Genomic DNA, 16,581 nt, shown 5'->3' on the forward strand with positions numbered 1-16,581 from the left:
ATTTAGTCTGTTCAGTCAGAGTTGTCTTGTGAGGTACTTCAGTTTGTTTTTATTATTGTTTTCATATACAGTGGGGAAAAAAGGTAGTGTTGTCTATACAGGTGCAGGGCCTCCCTGTCCCTTTCAATTATCTGCTGGTTTTCTGCTTGCTTTAGTTCTCAATTCATCTTATTCAAATATCTTATTAGTATACTTGTAGTCTCTCTACAGATGTTTTTGCCAATATATCTTTGCAATGACATCTCTTGCTGAAATTGGTCTGACAGAAGATCCTTCCCTTAAAAAGTTAAGGGAGTTAGGACCAATGATGTCTACATATTATGCCATCTATCCCATTGAGCTCCAGCTACAGACTGTCATCACTGGATTATCCCTGAAATTCAGTGCTTCTGTCATTTATGCAGAATTTGAATATTTCTGGGGAAATGTCATGGGGGGGGAATGGTGTGTGCACAGCTGACTGCTGAGACCTGCCATTTTGTGAAAGGGAAAGGCTTTGGACTCCCTTCCTAGATTCACTTCCTCTGAGACTGTGTCCTAGACTGTCTTCACAAGTATGTATTTCCCAAGCTGTCTTGTAGGAGGACTTTTAACTATCATATACTTTGTTCTTCCAAGTTCCTAGCCTGGCAAGGCAAGCTTTCCAGTTCTCTGTGAAGAAAAATTAATGGCTTTAAAACTGACACTTCTATTTTTTCAAATGCATTGTGCCTCTGTTTATTCTTCCAGCACCACCCTATGTAAATGAGTTCCCGTTAGTCACACAATTTTTTTTAGTAATCTGGTATGCAGTGGTATATTCTCAGTTGAGGGTTCACTAATTATTGCACCTTCATGTTCCTAATGTCATTGTACATCAGTGCTTTGTCAGATGGGCATCTATAAGCTGCCTAGGAGAGAGAAAGTTCTTATGGCTTCTGTTTTGTGAGGCTCTATTTGAACAAGGATGAACTTCAAGAGCTGAAGTTCTTTTCTTCTGTAGTTGAGAAAGCAGTCGAATTAGTTAGCTCTTACTGAAAGTCATATTCTTTAAGGTTCATTGCCGTCTTGCACTTGCCACCACTGTAGCTGCTATACTGAGCTCTCATAATTTTTTTATTACTGCCTGTGAGTAAATCTTCTAAATGGACTTCTTAGACTGTTGCTCAATAGATTTTGATAGGTATATTAAGAAGGGACTATGCAAAAAATAGTATAGCGTATACAAATCATACTTATTACTTCTGCTCTATTGCTTAAAATGGACCAATATATTGTTTTGAGAGAGTCTAAACATCTGGACTTTCTGAGCTGTCCAGTTCCTAGTAGTGAATGATACAGCCTAAGGCTGGCTTTGCTGGAAGCACAGACGGGACAAGCCACTCTTGCATGCTTTCCTTCATTGCAGCAAGCCGAATAATTCCTGAATTAGAATTTCATCAGGGTTGGGCATGCATTGAAGTCCTATCTTGGTTTCGCTTGTGTGGATAAAGGAGTATGAGTGGAGTTGGTATTGTCAATGAACACCAGGTGCTTCTTCTATTCTAGTCATTTAAAACTATTTTAAGTTTATGCAAGTGAGTTGCTGTGCCCTCTTTTATTTTTAAACCATACTTGAAATAATGGAGAAGCTGTTTACTAGAAGCAATGAAACCAGATAGAACAGTATCTTGTACTTTTATATATTACATGACAAATTTAGCCATGTGTATTTGCCTCACTTTCTGCTTCCATTTTATTTTTGTCTCTGCAATTGTACCAACTTTTTTCCTGTGCTTTCCAAGGTTTCTTCCCTAATAATATAACTTACAGGTAGATTAGAACAGCTTTCCCACCTGTATTGCTGTATTTGGGCTATTTGTAAGCAGAAAATGTTTTTCAAAGTCTGGGTAAAAATGAGTGAATGGACTTCAGGGGCTAGAATATTAGTAAGTAATCACTTCACATGGAGGTATTGAAAAAGTTTTGTCCATTTGTGCCATTGGGGAAATAGGCTGTTTGCTGCTCATGCTAGTCATTATATGAATGCTGTATGGAATTGCCCATCTCTGTGTGTCCCTCTTGGGCATCTGAAGCACTGGAAGTTGTGCTCAGTGTCTTTGTTCACATGTTCTTTCCCTTCTTGTTCCTAAGAGACACTGTCTGCTTTAGTCTTTCATCTCCATAAGATTATTTTAACTTCTCAGTGTTTAATGGAAGACTGCAGATGGATTACATAAAAACTATTGTTCTACGGAATCACTTAGGTTGGAAGAGACCTTCAAGATCACCTAGTACAGCCTCTGACCTAACACTAACAAGTCCTCCACTAAACCATATCACTAAGCTCTACATCTGAACATCTTTTAAATTCCTCCAGGGATGGTGACTCCACCACTTCCCTGGGCAGCCCATTCCAATGCCTAACAGCCCTTTCGGTAAACACGTTTTTCCTAATATCCAATCTAAACCTCCCCTGGTGCAACTTTAGCCCATTCCCCCTCGTCCTACCACCGGGCACATGGGAGAGTAGACAGACCAGCGCCCACCTCGCTACAGCCTCGTTTAAGGTACCTGTAGAGGGCGATAAGGTCGCCCCTGAGCCTCCTCTTCTCCAGGCTGAACAAGCCCAGCTCCCTCAGCCGCTCCTCATAAGACTTGTTCTCCAGACCCCTCACCAGCTTTGTTGCCCTTCTCTGGACACGCTCGAGCACCTCGATGTCCTCCTTGTAGTGAGGGGCCCAAAACTGAACACAGCACTTGAGGTGCAGCCTCACCAGAGCCGAGTAGAGGGGGACAATCACTTCGCTAGTCCTGCTGTCCACACTATTTCTGATACAAGCCAGGATAGTGTTGGCCTTCTTGGCCACCTGAGCACACTGCTGGCTCATATTCAGCTGCCTATCAACCAGTATTCCCAGGTCCTTCTCTGCCAGGCAGCTTTCCAACCACTCATCTCCCAGCCTGTAGCGCTGCTTGGGGTTGTTGTGCCCCAGGCGCAGGACCCGGCACTTGGCCTTGTTGAACTTCATACAGTTGGCCTCAGCCCATCGGTCCAGCCTATCCAGATCCTCCTGCAGAGCCTTCCTACCCTCGAGCGGATCAACACGTGTGCTTAACTTGGTGTCGTTTGCGAACTTACTGAGGGTGCACTCGATCCCCTCATCCAGATCACTTATAAAGATACTGAAGAGCTCTTTCAGTCTTGGGAAGGCTGATTGGTGACCTGTTGGCAAGCAAAATGCAGTTCTTTCCAAGAAGCAAAATTTATGATCCCTTCTGCCAGCTTAAATTCATTCAGTCCTTCTGGAGTTATTCCAACCCTTAGTTTTCAGACTTGAAACAAAACATTGGCATTGGTTTGGTTAGCCCTGTATTAAGAAGGGGAGTTTTAAACTTGTTGTTGTTTAAAGTTTAAAGTTTTAAAGTTAATGAATACTTTTCTGCTTCTATAAATAAAAGAGCTTCGTAGGATTGATTCCAGATTTTTTTGATATACCTTAGCATTTCTGTTGTCCTTTTGAATTATCTCCAACTTTTCCAGGAAAACTGCAGGGAAATTGTCAGTATCAAAGATTGAATACATATATAGAGGTACAATGGGGGGGAAAAAAATACCACCGCCACCACCAAAAGGTTTTCTCTGAAGAAAAATAATTCATTTACTTGTTGTTTATGGTTTTTAAACTTGAAGGCACAGTATTTAAAAAAAAAAAGAAAAGAAAAATGTAGTGCTAGTGTTTCCTACTGTGAGGCTTTTTTGTCATGGAATTTGTAAACTGTGTCTAGGCTTCTTCCTGAGCATTTTATCCAGCTCACACTCACTCCTTTCCTTTAGAAATGACTGCGTAAAACTTTAGGTCTCTGTGGCGTCAAATCATAGCAGAATATAACATTGATCTTCACCAGATTTAAATTCTAAGATTTTTCTTTTCAGGATCCGCTTGTCAGATAAGTTTCGTTAAATATAAAAGTTAGTTCTGTAGAAGGTTGACTAACATGTGTTTGTTTTGCTTTCAAAGCAAAGTTGTAGAAACCTTTTGGAATCTGAAAACATAAGGGCAGGACATGACACAGACAAAAATCATAGGCTGCCTAAGAACCTCAGAATAGTACAGAGATGCTGGGGAGAGAGCAGGTTTTGGGACAGGGGAAGGAGATTTGGACAGCAGGGCAGCACAACTGGAGAGGAAAAGAGGAAATGAAAGACAGAGACTGTCCTCTTGCTCCTCTTGTCCTTGAGATCGCATATCGTATGCACAAACCCAGACATCTTTCAGCCTATGAAATTTGAAGCCTGTTTTTACTCCTCCTATTATTCATCGTTTCAGTCATTTATGTGTATCCTATCTCTCAGCAGAAACAGCTACTCTGTGCTGCCCCAAGGATCTCTGCTTTACTTTTTGTGAAGTGTTAACAAAGCTATTTCCTTATTCTGTCTCCAGAAGCTCTGAAGGAGTAGCAATTAAAACTTACTACTGGAGGTTTTATGCAAGCTTAAAATGTGCCTTACTGTCATGAAACTTTCACAGCAGGTACCAGACTTAAAAGTGAGACATAGACTGCTGAATCTGTAACTCGGGCTTTAAGGGAAACATTGTGTTTTTGGGAGCAGGCTTTTATGCTAGACACTATCCAAAGATGTCCAGAGATGTCAATGCTACCTGAATTTTAATGAGACAAAAACAATAGGATGTCAGTGAAGGGAAGAAAAAGTTAGTTTCTATTTTCTCTTGTTAACGGGGGGCAGAATTTCTACTAGAAATGAGAGCTCAGGTTGTGTGAGGCAAATTTTTTTCTTAATAAATAATATTCCTGTAAATAAAATCTTCTGCCTTATCACACTACCTGTTTAATATTTTTGTCCTAATATTTTCTTTCAAATAAATAGAAATCTTAGCAGATATGGTACAGTGTTTAGTTCTATGTAACTTTTGTATTATGAGCATTACTTAGAAAATAGTTCCTGAAAAAGGAAAAGACTTTAGTTGTCGGAATATCCTGTTTCTTGTTCTTTGAGATTGCTTTTTAGATGGGTGTTTAAGCATTTGCTAAGGACAAATACTAGTTCCATCTATCTCAGTTTCTACCAAATTGAAGAGAAATGGTGTCTCTACAAATATTTTCACATACATTTTGGAACATTAGTTGTTTTGCAAGACTTTGAGTTTAATCTTGTCTAGTTTATATCTCCACGTTTTTCGTATCAGCTATATGGCCTCTGTGTGTTATTTCATGGTAGTCTGTTGTGACAGGAAGCAGAGAAGAATTTTATTTGTGTGGGTTGAGGACAGCAGAAAACCTTAAGTCTGCCCAAAGTGAATTTAAACCTAGGTTCTGCTAGATCTGCTGCTCACAGAACTGCTTTCTTGCTTTCTTTAATAGGTCAGTAAACTCGGTTTTCTACTAAAATGACAGCATAACGAGCTGAGCAGTCATAAAATACCCGTGCATTTCCATATTAAGTGCCACAAATGTCCTTAAGGGAGTTGTATTGCAGTCAGCAGATCTTTTCTCATCTCCCCAGCATTCAGTAACCTGTGTTCTTACCAGATACACTGTGTGTGTTTCTAGCTGAGGGGGTTGCACTTCAGTCAGGCCATGTGAAATAGTCACCTGGGTAAAATGCCTTTTTCAGTTAGTGTCAGTTAATTACAAAGCCATTTATCTGTTAAGTGAGTTCACAGCTCTTGCAGGCTGGCTGCTGTACACAGGTGTACTATGCTTAAAATGTCTGTAATGATAAATAAAGAGTCACAGTGACTTGGTTAAAACCATTTTTGTCTTACCTTCCTACAGTACAATAAATCTTTATGTATTGTACGCAAGGATTTTAGCTGTTAACTTTTTCTAGTCATCCAGACAAAAAAAGTGACATATCCCCAAACAGCAAAATGAAAAAAAAGTTTGTTGGGATGCTGGATACCTGCCTCTTCAGGGGAAGTCTGGCAATTACATGTATGCAGAACTTCAGGACTTTATTCTGCAAGTTCAGAGCATGATGCTAACAAGCTGCATTTGTACTGTACTATTGTTATCCAAACTTTATGGGACTGAGCCTGAGTGAAAAGCTCTGAAAGTTATAGTCGACATGTTCCAGTAGGAACTCTCTGTCAGAATGTACATTTTAGTAGTCTTTCCCATGTGCTGTGCACGTGTTTCTCATGTTCAAAGATTATGCTTTGCTAGAGCTGGTTTCATCTGTGATGTGGTATCGGCCTGCTGCTGGTAACTGTTCTCTGAATAGTACATATGCAGTAGCTCTTAGGGCAGTCATATATGTTGACTGAAAAAGGTGGTATTCTGGGGTTTGTGGAGAGATTTCTACCACAAGTTTGTAATCAGAAAAGTAATAGTCATCTAAGTCCCTGCATGTAATTCTCTTCTAATCCATAAAAAGGAATTCCAAGATACGTAAAAAATCACCACTGTCATAAATGTTCCGTCTTTTGAGCATTAACTTTTAAAAATGTGTGTAGGAAATATTGGCATAGAATCACAGAATGGCTTGTGTTGGAATGGACCTTAAAAATCATTTTGTATCAATGCCTTACCATGGGCAGGGATACCTCCCACTCACACCAGGTTGCTCAAAGCCCCATCCAGTCTGGCCTTGAACACTTACAGGGAGGGGCCATCCACAACTTTTCTGAGCAACCTGTTCCAGTGCCTCACCATCTTCAGAGTAAAGAGTTTCTTCTGAATATCTAATCTAAATCTACTCTATTTCAGTTTAAAACCAGCACCCCTTGTCCTGTCACTACATGCCCTTGTAGAAAGTCTCATCTTTCTTATAAGCCCCCTTTTAAGAAGCGGGCACCATGCCTGCTGTACAGATTATGCGTAGTTTGGGAGGCAGGAGTGGTAGGAACTGGAATTTCTGTGAAAGTTATCTATGAATCCGTAGTGTTCACAGGTTTGTGGTAAGTTTGCATATAGTTATGTTCTGACCATAACAATGCAAGTGATTTAGAGCAGCGTTTGGTAATTTCCGGATACCTGCAAGTAGAAACACGAGTTTTTGAGACTACAGCTTAACATGCCATCCACTGGCTTGTATTTGTTTAAAAAAAAAAGTACACAAATTAATCTCCACCACAAAACAGAAAAATCCAGCAGTTGAGTATGGAACACTAATGTTATGACATTAGCTTGAAAATATAGGAAAATATATAAAAGTTACCACATTTGCTGACATGTAAGAAACATGTAAGAAGTTATTTGTCTGTTGTTACTGCTAAGCAATTTCCTAACAAGTGTATTTGCGTGCTCACCTTTACCCTCTAAGCATCTATCTTTGGATAGATGAAAGTGGTGTTGTTTTTTTGGGGGGTGGGGGGGAAGGGAGAGGGGGCAGCAGGAGTGGTGCAGTGTTATCTGTTTGTGTATCTTATAGACAGATTCATTTTATTCTTCGGGACAGTGCAGTAATACAAACCCTGCCAACTGGTTTAAAATTGACATCCAGTTTCCAGAGCGAGATAAAAATATACATATATAGTCTGGATTGAATCCAAAGCATCTTTACCTCTGAACTGGTTTAGGCAAGAGAGACGGGGATGTTCCACAGAGCAAAAAACCATGTGATTAAAGACCGTGAACAAACACAGAGTGTATTATTAACAAAACACTAGACCACATTTAATGTTGGGTTTTCTGGCTGTTGACCCATGGAGTTGACTCAAAAAGTTAAGAGACACAAAGGTATGGTCTGTTCTAGTATAACTAATAATCAGAAAAGATTCCCTTGAGCCATCTTCTTGTATGGCAGTTTCAAAAAAACTGTTCATACAGACCCTGCAGTGTATTAATACCACTGTCAGTGGGATTTCCCATTCAGGAACATGTGCCGAGAGAACTTTTTTGGCAATTTCTGCAGAGAGGTTTTTTGTTGATTCATGATTCTCTACATGTACAGAAATTAGACTCCCTGTTATTTCCAGGCTCTTCATGCTGTTGACATCTTCCATTTCACCCTTGCATTCTGACTCACTGGTCAGCCAGTGTCCTTCTGTCCTATCTTGTGGCCCCTTCTGTTTTCTTCTGATACTTCCACATTCTGATCAGCAGCTGCCTAGGCCGTGTTCTGTATGGGCAGACTATGAGTCATGCTGCTTTGTGGCAAGGATGCATAGCGTAGTAAAGGCATGGCGTAGTAAAGGCATGAGATGAAGGGTAAATGGTGTTTGGACACTTCTGGAGCACTTGCCCATCAGTTGACAAGCAATTTTGGTCATAAGCAGGTAGATAAGATGGAGTAGTCTTGGCCTGTTGTGTACAAAGAAGAGAATTGAAAAACCTGGATCTCTTTTTATATTTATTTATTGTTCTGTTGTTTTGGTTTTTTTCTTTGCATTGCTTATAGCTAGCATTGGGATATTCTGTTCCTGAGAATTTGCATGCCTTTGACCCCAGAAAGCCTCAAGAGATCTCAAATCTTTACCATGTAAAAATTTCCTCAGGAAATTCAGTCAAAAGGTCTTGGAACTGCTGTGTCCCATCCTGTCATTTTGCCATCCTGTCAATCTGCATGCCTTTTCCTGAGGGCTGTACTTCTGTTCTTCTCTGTTAGTAGGAGGCTAAGTGCCAGTGAATGTGTGTGAAGCCTGTTGGTGGTTTACAAAAAATGCTTTCTGCCATTTGAGCAGCATGTGGGGATCCTGGGAAAGGGAGCATCACCCATTTGGGTCTGTTTTTCATAGAATGTTACCTTATTGCAAATGCACTTATGTAACCTGGATTTTCCTCTCTAGGATTTCACAAATACTGGCAGTTTTTCTGTCTGTTTTTAACACTTTTAGTCAAACAAAAGATCTAGTTGTAGTCTAACTCCCTTTAGTGTTGAAGGCTCATCATATTTAACGTGTTTTAGCCTGGAGGGAAAGGAGCATTTGATGCTGTGGAAGCAGCGGGTGTCCTGACAGGGAGTATGCTGCTGTTTAAGATGTCAGCTTTTCCTGTAGTGCCCACAGCTTCACTCAGGAAAGTATCTCCTCCCTTGAAAGATGCCAGCTCCCTTCCCCATGCACACTCCTCTCCTCCAGATCCAAATTAGAAGCCTTTTTTTTTCTTTTTTAACACTTCCTCCGTCTTTGTTAACTCTCTTCTTTGTTATTGCTGAAACGGAGATTTCCTGATGCATTTGGAGCATGTTGTTGACTAAAAGGAGAGCTGCTGTGGAGCAGCACGTATCAGAGCTCCAAGGATAGAGCCTGGTGTTTCCTGCCTGAGAGTGTGGGGGTGCAAGTACGAATCACAAACTGCAGAACCAGGAAAGCAGTGACATCAGCACAGTTATTTCTTGGATCGCCCTTAACCAGCAGCAGGTCAGCTGGTGGATGGGTTGCAGCCTGAAGTGAAAGGTTATAATTCACCAACCAGCAAATAGATCCAAAAGCGAATATCTGCGTTTTGCCAGCATCTTGTATTGTCTCTGTGAAAAATGGTATTCAATTGCAGGTAATTGGTAGTGCCTCAGTTTCCTGTGGCTTCCTATGTATTCCTGTTAGGTCAGCTCAACTGCTTTATAAACATGGAAATGTGCTTAAAATCCGATGAGCTTGCAACATGAAAGAACTTACAATGGTACTAGATTTCAAACACCAGACCTACGAGGCTTTCTACCAAGCTGCATTAAGCAACAAAGCCTTGCCAGCAGGTTCAGAGAGATCACCCACCCACCCACCAAGATGAACCCACCACCAAGATAATAAAGGGACTGGAGCACCACTCCTGTGAGGAGAGGCTGAGAGTTGGGACTGTTCCTCTTGGAGAAGAGGAGGCGAGAAGAGGAGGCTCATGGAGGACCTTATCACCTTTGCACCTAGACGGAGGGTGCAAAGAGGATGAAGCCAGGTTCTCTGTAGTGGTGCCCAGTGCCAGGATAAGAGGTAAACTGGAACACAAGAGGTTCTGTCTAAACATCAGGAAGTGCTTCTGTACTGTGTGGATGATGGGTTAGGGTTAGTCACCCGTTTCTGCATGATTTGCATGATATAATCTCAAAGAATGGAATAGAAACACATTTCATATGTAAAATAATTATCAAGTTTGTCCAGAATGTTCTATCTTTTATGTTGAAGTTCTAGAGACTTTTCTATAAGTAAGGTGGAGTAAAAAGGCAAAATTACGATCCTAAATGCTGTTTTCTGATTGTGTCCCAAATACATTTATCTTGTTTCTTTAACATGAATGTTTTGGAATTAAAATTGCTTTTGCATTCAGTTCTGTAACTGCTTATGTCAGTGTTTCCTTTGCCACTAGAGAAGTTATACCTGAAGTCCATAACTCACAATTTGTTTTGTCTCTTCATCTTTCCTCGCAGGGTCTCCCAAGTTCTTCCTGACTCTTAGAAGTATTAATGTATTTTAGTAAACAATTTTCCATGGTGCAGACTTGCATGTATTTTAGCTGTTTCATGGCTATTGTCTCCAAATACTTGAGAGATAATTCTGCACCAGTATCGAATTGCACTGCTACTTTGTTTTACAGCCCCACATTCTCCCCACCCCATCTTTCCCTGGCTCAGTGTTCATCTATGAACAAAACTATGCAACCTTTGATACAGGTGTTCTGATCAGTCAATGGCTGTGGTGCATCTTTGACCAAATGCAGAGTCCCTGAGCATTTCTTAGGGCCGTTGGTGAAAATCTTGATGCCTGAGGCATCCTGGGAAGCTAAACCAGTTTGGCAGGGATGTGATGGCGTGGTCTGCCAGGCAGTGCGTAAGTAGCAGCTGCTTGCTCTTGGAATGACCTCCCTTTTTCTCCGGAAAGTGAGTCTCTTCTCCCCTGTTTCGGACTGATGTAGAGCTCTTCGTTCTGTGTTGTCCTGTTTTGTATTCTTAGAGACTAGCTTTCTCTCAGACCTGTGAAGTTTCCTTATAGTTTAATGACTTGCAGGAGTTGAGTGTCAACAATTAGATCTAACATTTCAGGACTCTGGACTGCTGATTCAGAGATATTTCAACTTTGGTACTGATATCAATCTGAGTTGAGAATATACATCATCTTGCAGTTCTGAGCAGAAGTAACTATGAGAAATATTTACCTTTTCTGTATTACTGTTGGCAGATTTTACCCTGTTTATATAGTAATGGCAATCCAATAATTACAGATGTTTTATAGATTGCTATGTTTGTTTTTATTCTAATATATTTAAATAATTTTGATCATCTTTGCTGGAAACTTTTCCATCACTTATTCTTACTTCCATCATCTATTTCCTAGCCGATTATGTATAGCGGCTGCTATTTTCAATCTCCTTTCTGGCCTTCATTAAGCTTGAATTCCCAACATTGTCAATGCCATACAAAGGACAAGTATTTTCAAATTAAATTATTCTCTTTTGAACTAGCCTGACTTATAGGATCCAGTCAAGAAAGTATGTATCTTAACTATAACTTTTGATCACTGGAGATGCATCTTTTCCTGCCACAGGTATAGTTGGCAGCACAAGGTTTGCCTATGAACCTTTGTTTCTTGTTTTTCAGGTCAAAGGAATATACAGTCAGACTTTGCATGGCATGAGGCCGAAACAGGATTTTCTAGCAGGGTGAGTACTTGCAGAATCAGCAGGTTGATGATTTCTAATGACCAAGAATTCCAGAGACACTGCTTCCTAAATAAAAGCAAAGAGGGTCAGTAATCACTGAGTAAATTCTATTTCACTTCTGCCTGTTTAATAGGTGGCTTCAGGGAGGAATTTAGGAAAGGTGCATTGCAGAATGATTTAATGTGAGCTCCTGTGGTAATAGTAAGGAATACTAAAAGGGAGAGGTTCACAAATGGAGTTTTGAAGGAGCTATTTAAAATGATAATATGGCTAGGGATTTAATGATGGTGTTCAGGAGAAGACCTTAAATAGAGATCATGTACTAAAGGATGTTTTTCTTTTTGAGTACTTACTGTCTTTGACCTAAATTGTAATCTTTTCAATTTTGTGACCATTGCTAGATGTAGACTTTCAATCCCATTTTGGCTTTTTTGCTTCCACATCTGAAGACACATGAGAAGTGCCTCTTTCATGAGTTTTGGATTTTCTGCTTTTTCAGGCCATTTTCATTGAATGGCTGCAGGAAAAGCTAGAAATGACCTTGAGAAGTCAGAGTTCCTCTGTTCTACCTCCATGGCCCATGGCAGGCTCTCCTAACCCTGAACTGCTCTCAAGCATGCTGGCAGATGATCCTAAAAATCTACAGGGATAGAGACTGCTATATCTCCCAAAGGTATTTACAATTCTTTTGAATAGAGGGTTTTGCCCCCTGCCTAACTTAAATCTCCCTTAATGCAATATAGTGATAACTTTTGATTTATTGTTTTGCTTATTGTTTAGAATGGACAGGGAGAACAAATAATTCCCTTTTTTCCCCCTATATATATTGACACCTGTCTCGGGTTGGTTACGCAAACATTTTTCTAGCAGCTATCACTAGTTGTGTGCTTTCTTTGGCTTCTTATATTGCTATGTTCGGCCTATGCAGTGTGTGTGTGATTTGGTGAATCTGGATGTCTGTCTGATTTTAGGGGAAAATACTTGATTTTTCAGACAGCAAGGGTTGCTTAAGTTGGCATACAATACATGAAACATGAAAAGTGTATGTGCAGTCTTGCTGAGTGCCCTCAATAGAGCTCCGCTATAAAGAGTGGAACACTAGTTTGTTTCTCTCTTGTATAGACGGAAACCCCTTCTATGCTTAGAAATAGGCAAGGTTTACATATTTGCATAGGGCTAAGGGATACCTTGCAGTTTTGCTTGCTTTTCATAATTCAGTAATCATTTCATGCAAAATTCAGGTACGTTAAATCAGTCCTGCAGTTTGGATTATCATTTTCAAAATCTAGGTTCACCTTACTTGGGGTTTCCTGTCAAGATACATTTATTGAGATTAGAAGATCAATAGAGCAATTACATATACGCACCATATGTTTGCACCCAGTGCTCTGGAAAAAGATTATTGCAAATTTAATTTTTTGTCACTTTCATCACTGCAATTGAGTATAGCAGGGACCCAGAGAACAACATGAGTAACGTTAATCTGGCAAAAATGTAAATTGTGCATTTGTGTTAGAAGTTCTGTGCTATAAAATGTGGCAAAGTGAAAAGTTCTCTGCAGTTATTTACTGTGACTCCACATTTAAATGTTCTCAAAGACTATGGTGAACCAGTCCCCATTAGTAGCTTTCACAGGAGCAAGACATTCCACACAGATGTGGAAATCTGTACTTATTGTTATGAATAAAGGCAGAGAATGTCACTCCCACATGCTATACTGCATTTGCTTTTGGAGGGCTAAAAGTTGGTGTTTTTTTTTTTTTTTTACTTTTAGGTATTTTAGATTATGTATTTAAGAACTGTGATCTATATATTAAGAGGGTTATTTATACTCATTCAAACATGCCAATTACCTTTAAATAGGATGTTATTTTAACATATGATTATTTCTTGAAAATAATTTAAAGCCTAATCCTGAAATTTTGCATACTTGAGTCAATGTTTTTATTATCAGGATCCAAAAGTGTTTTAAGTGATGTAATTTTTAAACTTTACACTTAAAATTTCCAGCAGCACATGACAGGAGTTGAGAAGCTTCACGATAGAGCAGGGAGGGAAAATATATTTATCATAAAAATTACCATATCCCCTCTGACCCCAAATCCCAAACTTACACTCATCCAGAACACTAAGAATAAAACTTATTTGATTTATACTTACAGCTTTTTCCAAAACTCTTAAAATATCATCTGACGTTCTGGTACAAATGGAACATTGATTTCAACAGGAATTCTATCTAGTTGCTCCCATTCCCTGACCTCTGTCCTGGCTGGCAAAGGGACAATAGTCATAAGTTGTCCATATATTATATACAACTGCACTATTTAATTACTCAGCCAGTGATTTTGTTGTACTCTATATGGCTGACATCACACACAAAATCCATTGTGCTATATATTTTGTCATAGCTTAGTGCTTTTCCCTACAGCCTTTGGGTTATGGATGGAAGTAAAGGATGTGTTGCTCCATTCACGTACTTAGTCATTAAAAGCAAAACTTGAAAGGTTAAAGTTCATGTGCAGTCTAAGAAATTTTTCTGCAGGCCTTGAGTGAAAAGGAGGAATCCTGCTTTGACCCTTATCCCTTCTGCAGGGCTAGCTGAGGGGAAGGCTACTGGTTTGAGTCAGCAGCCTCAGCTTTTTCCAGTCTGGGGTGGGGTGGGGGGGAATCTTGGGATCACTGGTCACAAGGCAGGATGTGTCCTGGAGCAGGTACCAGACCAGAGAGAGAGCAGATTCCCTAGAGATACTGTGAGGCGGATGGTTCCACAAGATCAGATTTGTGTTCCTTTTGGCCAAATTAGGCTTCAGCCTACTTTCAGTGATTTTATTTTCGTGCCTTTAGATTTTTCTTCATGTGAGCTCTGGCTCTGCTGGAAAATATCTCTTATCTCTCTCATGCCATGAGAAAATTCCTAGTTTATTTATAACCTCTGAGTTCACAACTTAAATGTGGGGCTTTTGTGTTCAATGTACTAAAGAAAGTTAACCCATTTCTTGAAACATTGCTACTTTAATAAAGGTATGTTATCTCAGAATTTGGGCAGAACATGTCATGGTTTACGTGGATTTTCAGGAAGGTAATTGCACACCTCAAATGTAATTCATCCCAAGACTAAGCAGGACATAGCTATAACGTAAACAGAGCCACGTCTCTTATTGTTTCACCTCAATATAAACTTAATTTATTTGGAGTACTTCTGAAACAGCATGGAGATGGTCCTCAAGTCATTCGATCAGCTGTAGCATAATTGAAGCTTGTCTCTGAAGCTTATTTTAATTTATAGCAGAATATTATGTTCTTTTTGCTTGTTGATTGACTAAATAACACAACACAATTGTTATCCGTACAGGAGAACTTGGTTTTGACATGGACACTGGAGGGAGAGTGTTACGAACTCAACTGCTGTTGCTTCATTTTGTATTCCACTGCAACCTACTAGATGACAGAGTGCATGATTAAGGTATATGCTGTTTGCTGCAATAATGATCTTTACTCACCTCTTGACCCCTTGATTTTCTTTAAGGTTCTATACCCTGAAGAATTCCCACTTATTGCAGCATATTTTCTTGATCTTTGCTCATGCTGGTTTCATGAATGATCCTGTATGAAAAATTATTTCCTGTCTCCAGTGAGGATTGTTAATAAACCTGGTGTTACAGATGTGGGAGAGGCTGTGAAATCACTAGGGAAGGGAATAAATTAGACCCAGATAATACACAGATAAAGGATGTGCAGATCAGGGTCATTTTTCACAGCCCAGCATACATTAATGATTTACCTCCAAAGGAAAAATGCCTGAAAAACAAAAGGAGAAAGTGTATTTACTAATATTGTTTAAAAATAGGCCCCAAAACCAGCATGGTGAATGATGATTATTTTGTCCGAACTCTGACAGTCTTTCTTGCTGTATAGCATGAGATCAGTGTGGTGCAGAAGTAGGAGTCTGGGAAAGCCACTATCCAAACAAATGCTTTAAGCCACCTTCATGGTGTGAGGGAAAGAGGACAAGGGTCAGTATTGATCCAGAGGAAAATGGTGAACAAGTCAGATTTTATGGTCACGGATTGGATTAGTGGTGTTGAATTACTGGTAGGCAGAAGTAGGGACTCTGTTGTAGAGTGCAGAACAAGAACTATTTAGAAAAGAATCATGTCGCATGAATTCATTTGGAGCCAGGCCCTTCCTGCATAGTAGTCGATCTATTACAAACACAGATTTCTCTGGTAACCATGCTTGCTTTGACTGCTATGATACAATTAGTTTCTCATGATCTACATGGTTATGGTACGTGGTGAAGTTGTTTCTGCAGCAGAAGCCATTAGTTTCTCATCAAGTCTAAAGGATTAGTTATAAAGCCCAGCAAGTTGTACAGTCCATGTTTATAGCAACCAAACTCTCTGTGCTATGGTCTGTTGATGCATGAGAGATGTGCAGATCCATAATATAAGATCCACTATGCTCCAGGATGATCAACAAGCACCACTTTTATTGGCATCTTTTCCACTTGCCTCTTGGCTGAAGGAAAAAGATAGTATAATGCGCAGTGATGCAGCAGATGTTTCAAAAGCCCTGTCAATAGGGAGATTACCTAAACTAGAGTGTTGTGGAATGCCGGAAATACAAAAATAAATATCCATGTAAGGTTTGAATCTGCTACGAAAGTTTTGGGATTAGATTGCACTGGGGGGGCCTCCTCTGTTACTGTTTTTGACCGCTCTTATGGTTTTACTTGTTGTGTGCCTGTTCTGTACTAAAACAGTAGAGCAAGGAGCAGATCAGTAAAGAAAATACAACTGGAGGATGCATCTGGTTTGCTGTAGAGAAATTGTTTACCTTTGTATTGTTTACTTGCCTCCTATCTTCAGATTTACCATGACCTGCAAGGGAACATTCCTCTACCACAGCCAAGGCATTCAGGTGGAGCTAATTGAGCAATTATATTATCAGGTGATAGAAGTAAAAATCTTGTCAACACATTTGATGGATTAAGCAATCTGACTTGTTTTAGTTTGACTTACTGTTACGTAATAGTTACGTTGCTACATAGGTGCATGCTCTGTGCAAAAC

General features: G+C 39.8%; 1 protein-coding gene across 22 annotated transcripts in view; it reads left to right on the top strand.

Moving 5' to 3' along the window:
- SLC45A1 (solute carrier family 45 member 1) overlaps positions 1 to 16,581 on the top strand; it is a 77,829-nt gene that overhangs the window by 29,263 nt on the left and 31,985 nt on the right. For 8 of the 22 annotated variants that reach the window (XR_013941349.1, XM_080563964.1, XM_080563959.1 and 5 more), the window contains 2 exons: positions 11,450 to 11,511; positions 12,099 to 12,184. The exons of 1 other annotated variant lie outside the window; for it this stretch is intronic. Coding sequence is in view for 9 of the 21 variants with exons in the window: in XM_080563964.1 (XP_080420090.1) it covers positions 11,450 to 11,511; positions 12,099 to 12,184 (148 nt within the window). In the remaining 12 variants the exon portion in view is untranslated. Of the gene's footprint in view, positions 1 to 11,449; positions 11,512 to 11,912; positions 12,185 to 14,863; positions 14,975 to 16,581 lie in introns of all 22 variants that reach the window. 13 more of the 22 variants (XM_080563975.1, XM_080563972.1, XM_080563954.1 and 10 more) reach the window with 7 other exon arrangements.

This window comes from Anser brachyrhynchus (genome assembly GCF_964034855.1).
Source record: "Anser brachyrhynchus genome assembly, chromosome: 21".
Classification (NCBI taxonomy): domain Eukaryota; kingdom Metazoa; phylum Chordata; class Aves; order Anseriformes; family Anatidae; genus Anser; species Anser brachyrhynchus.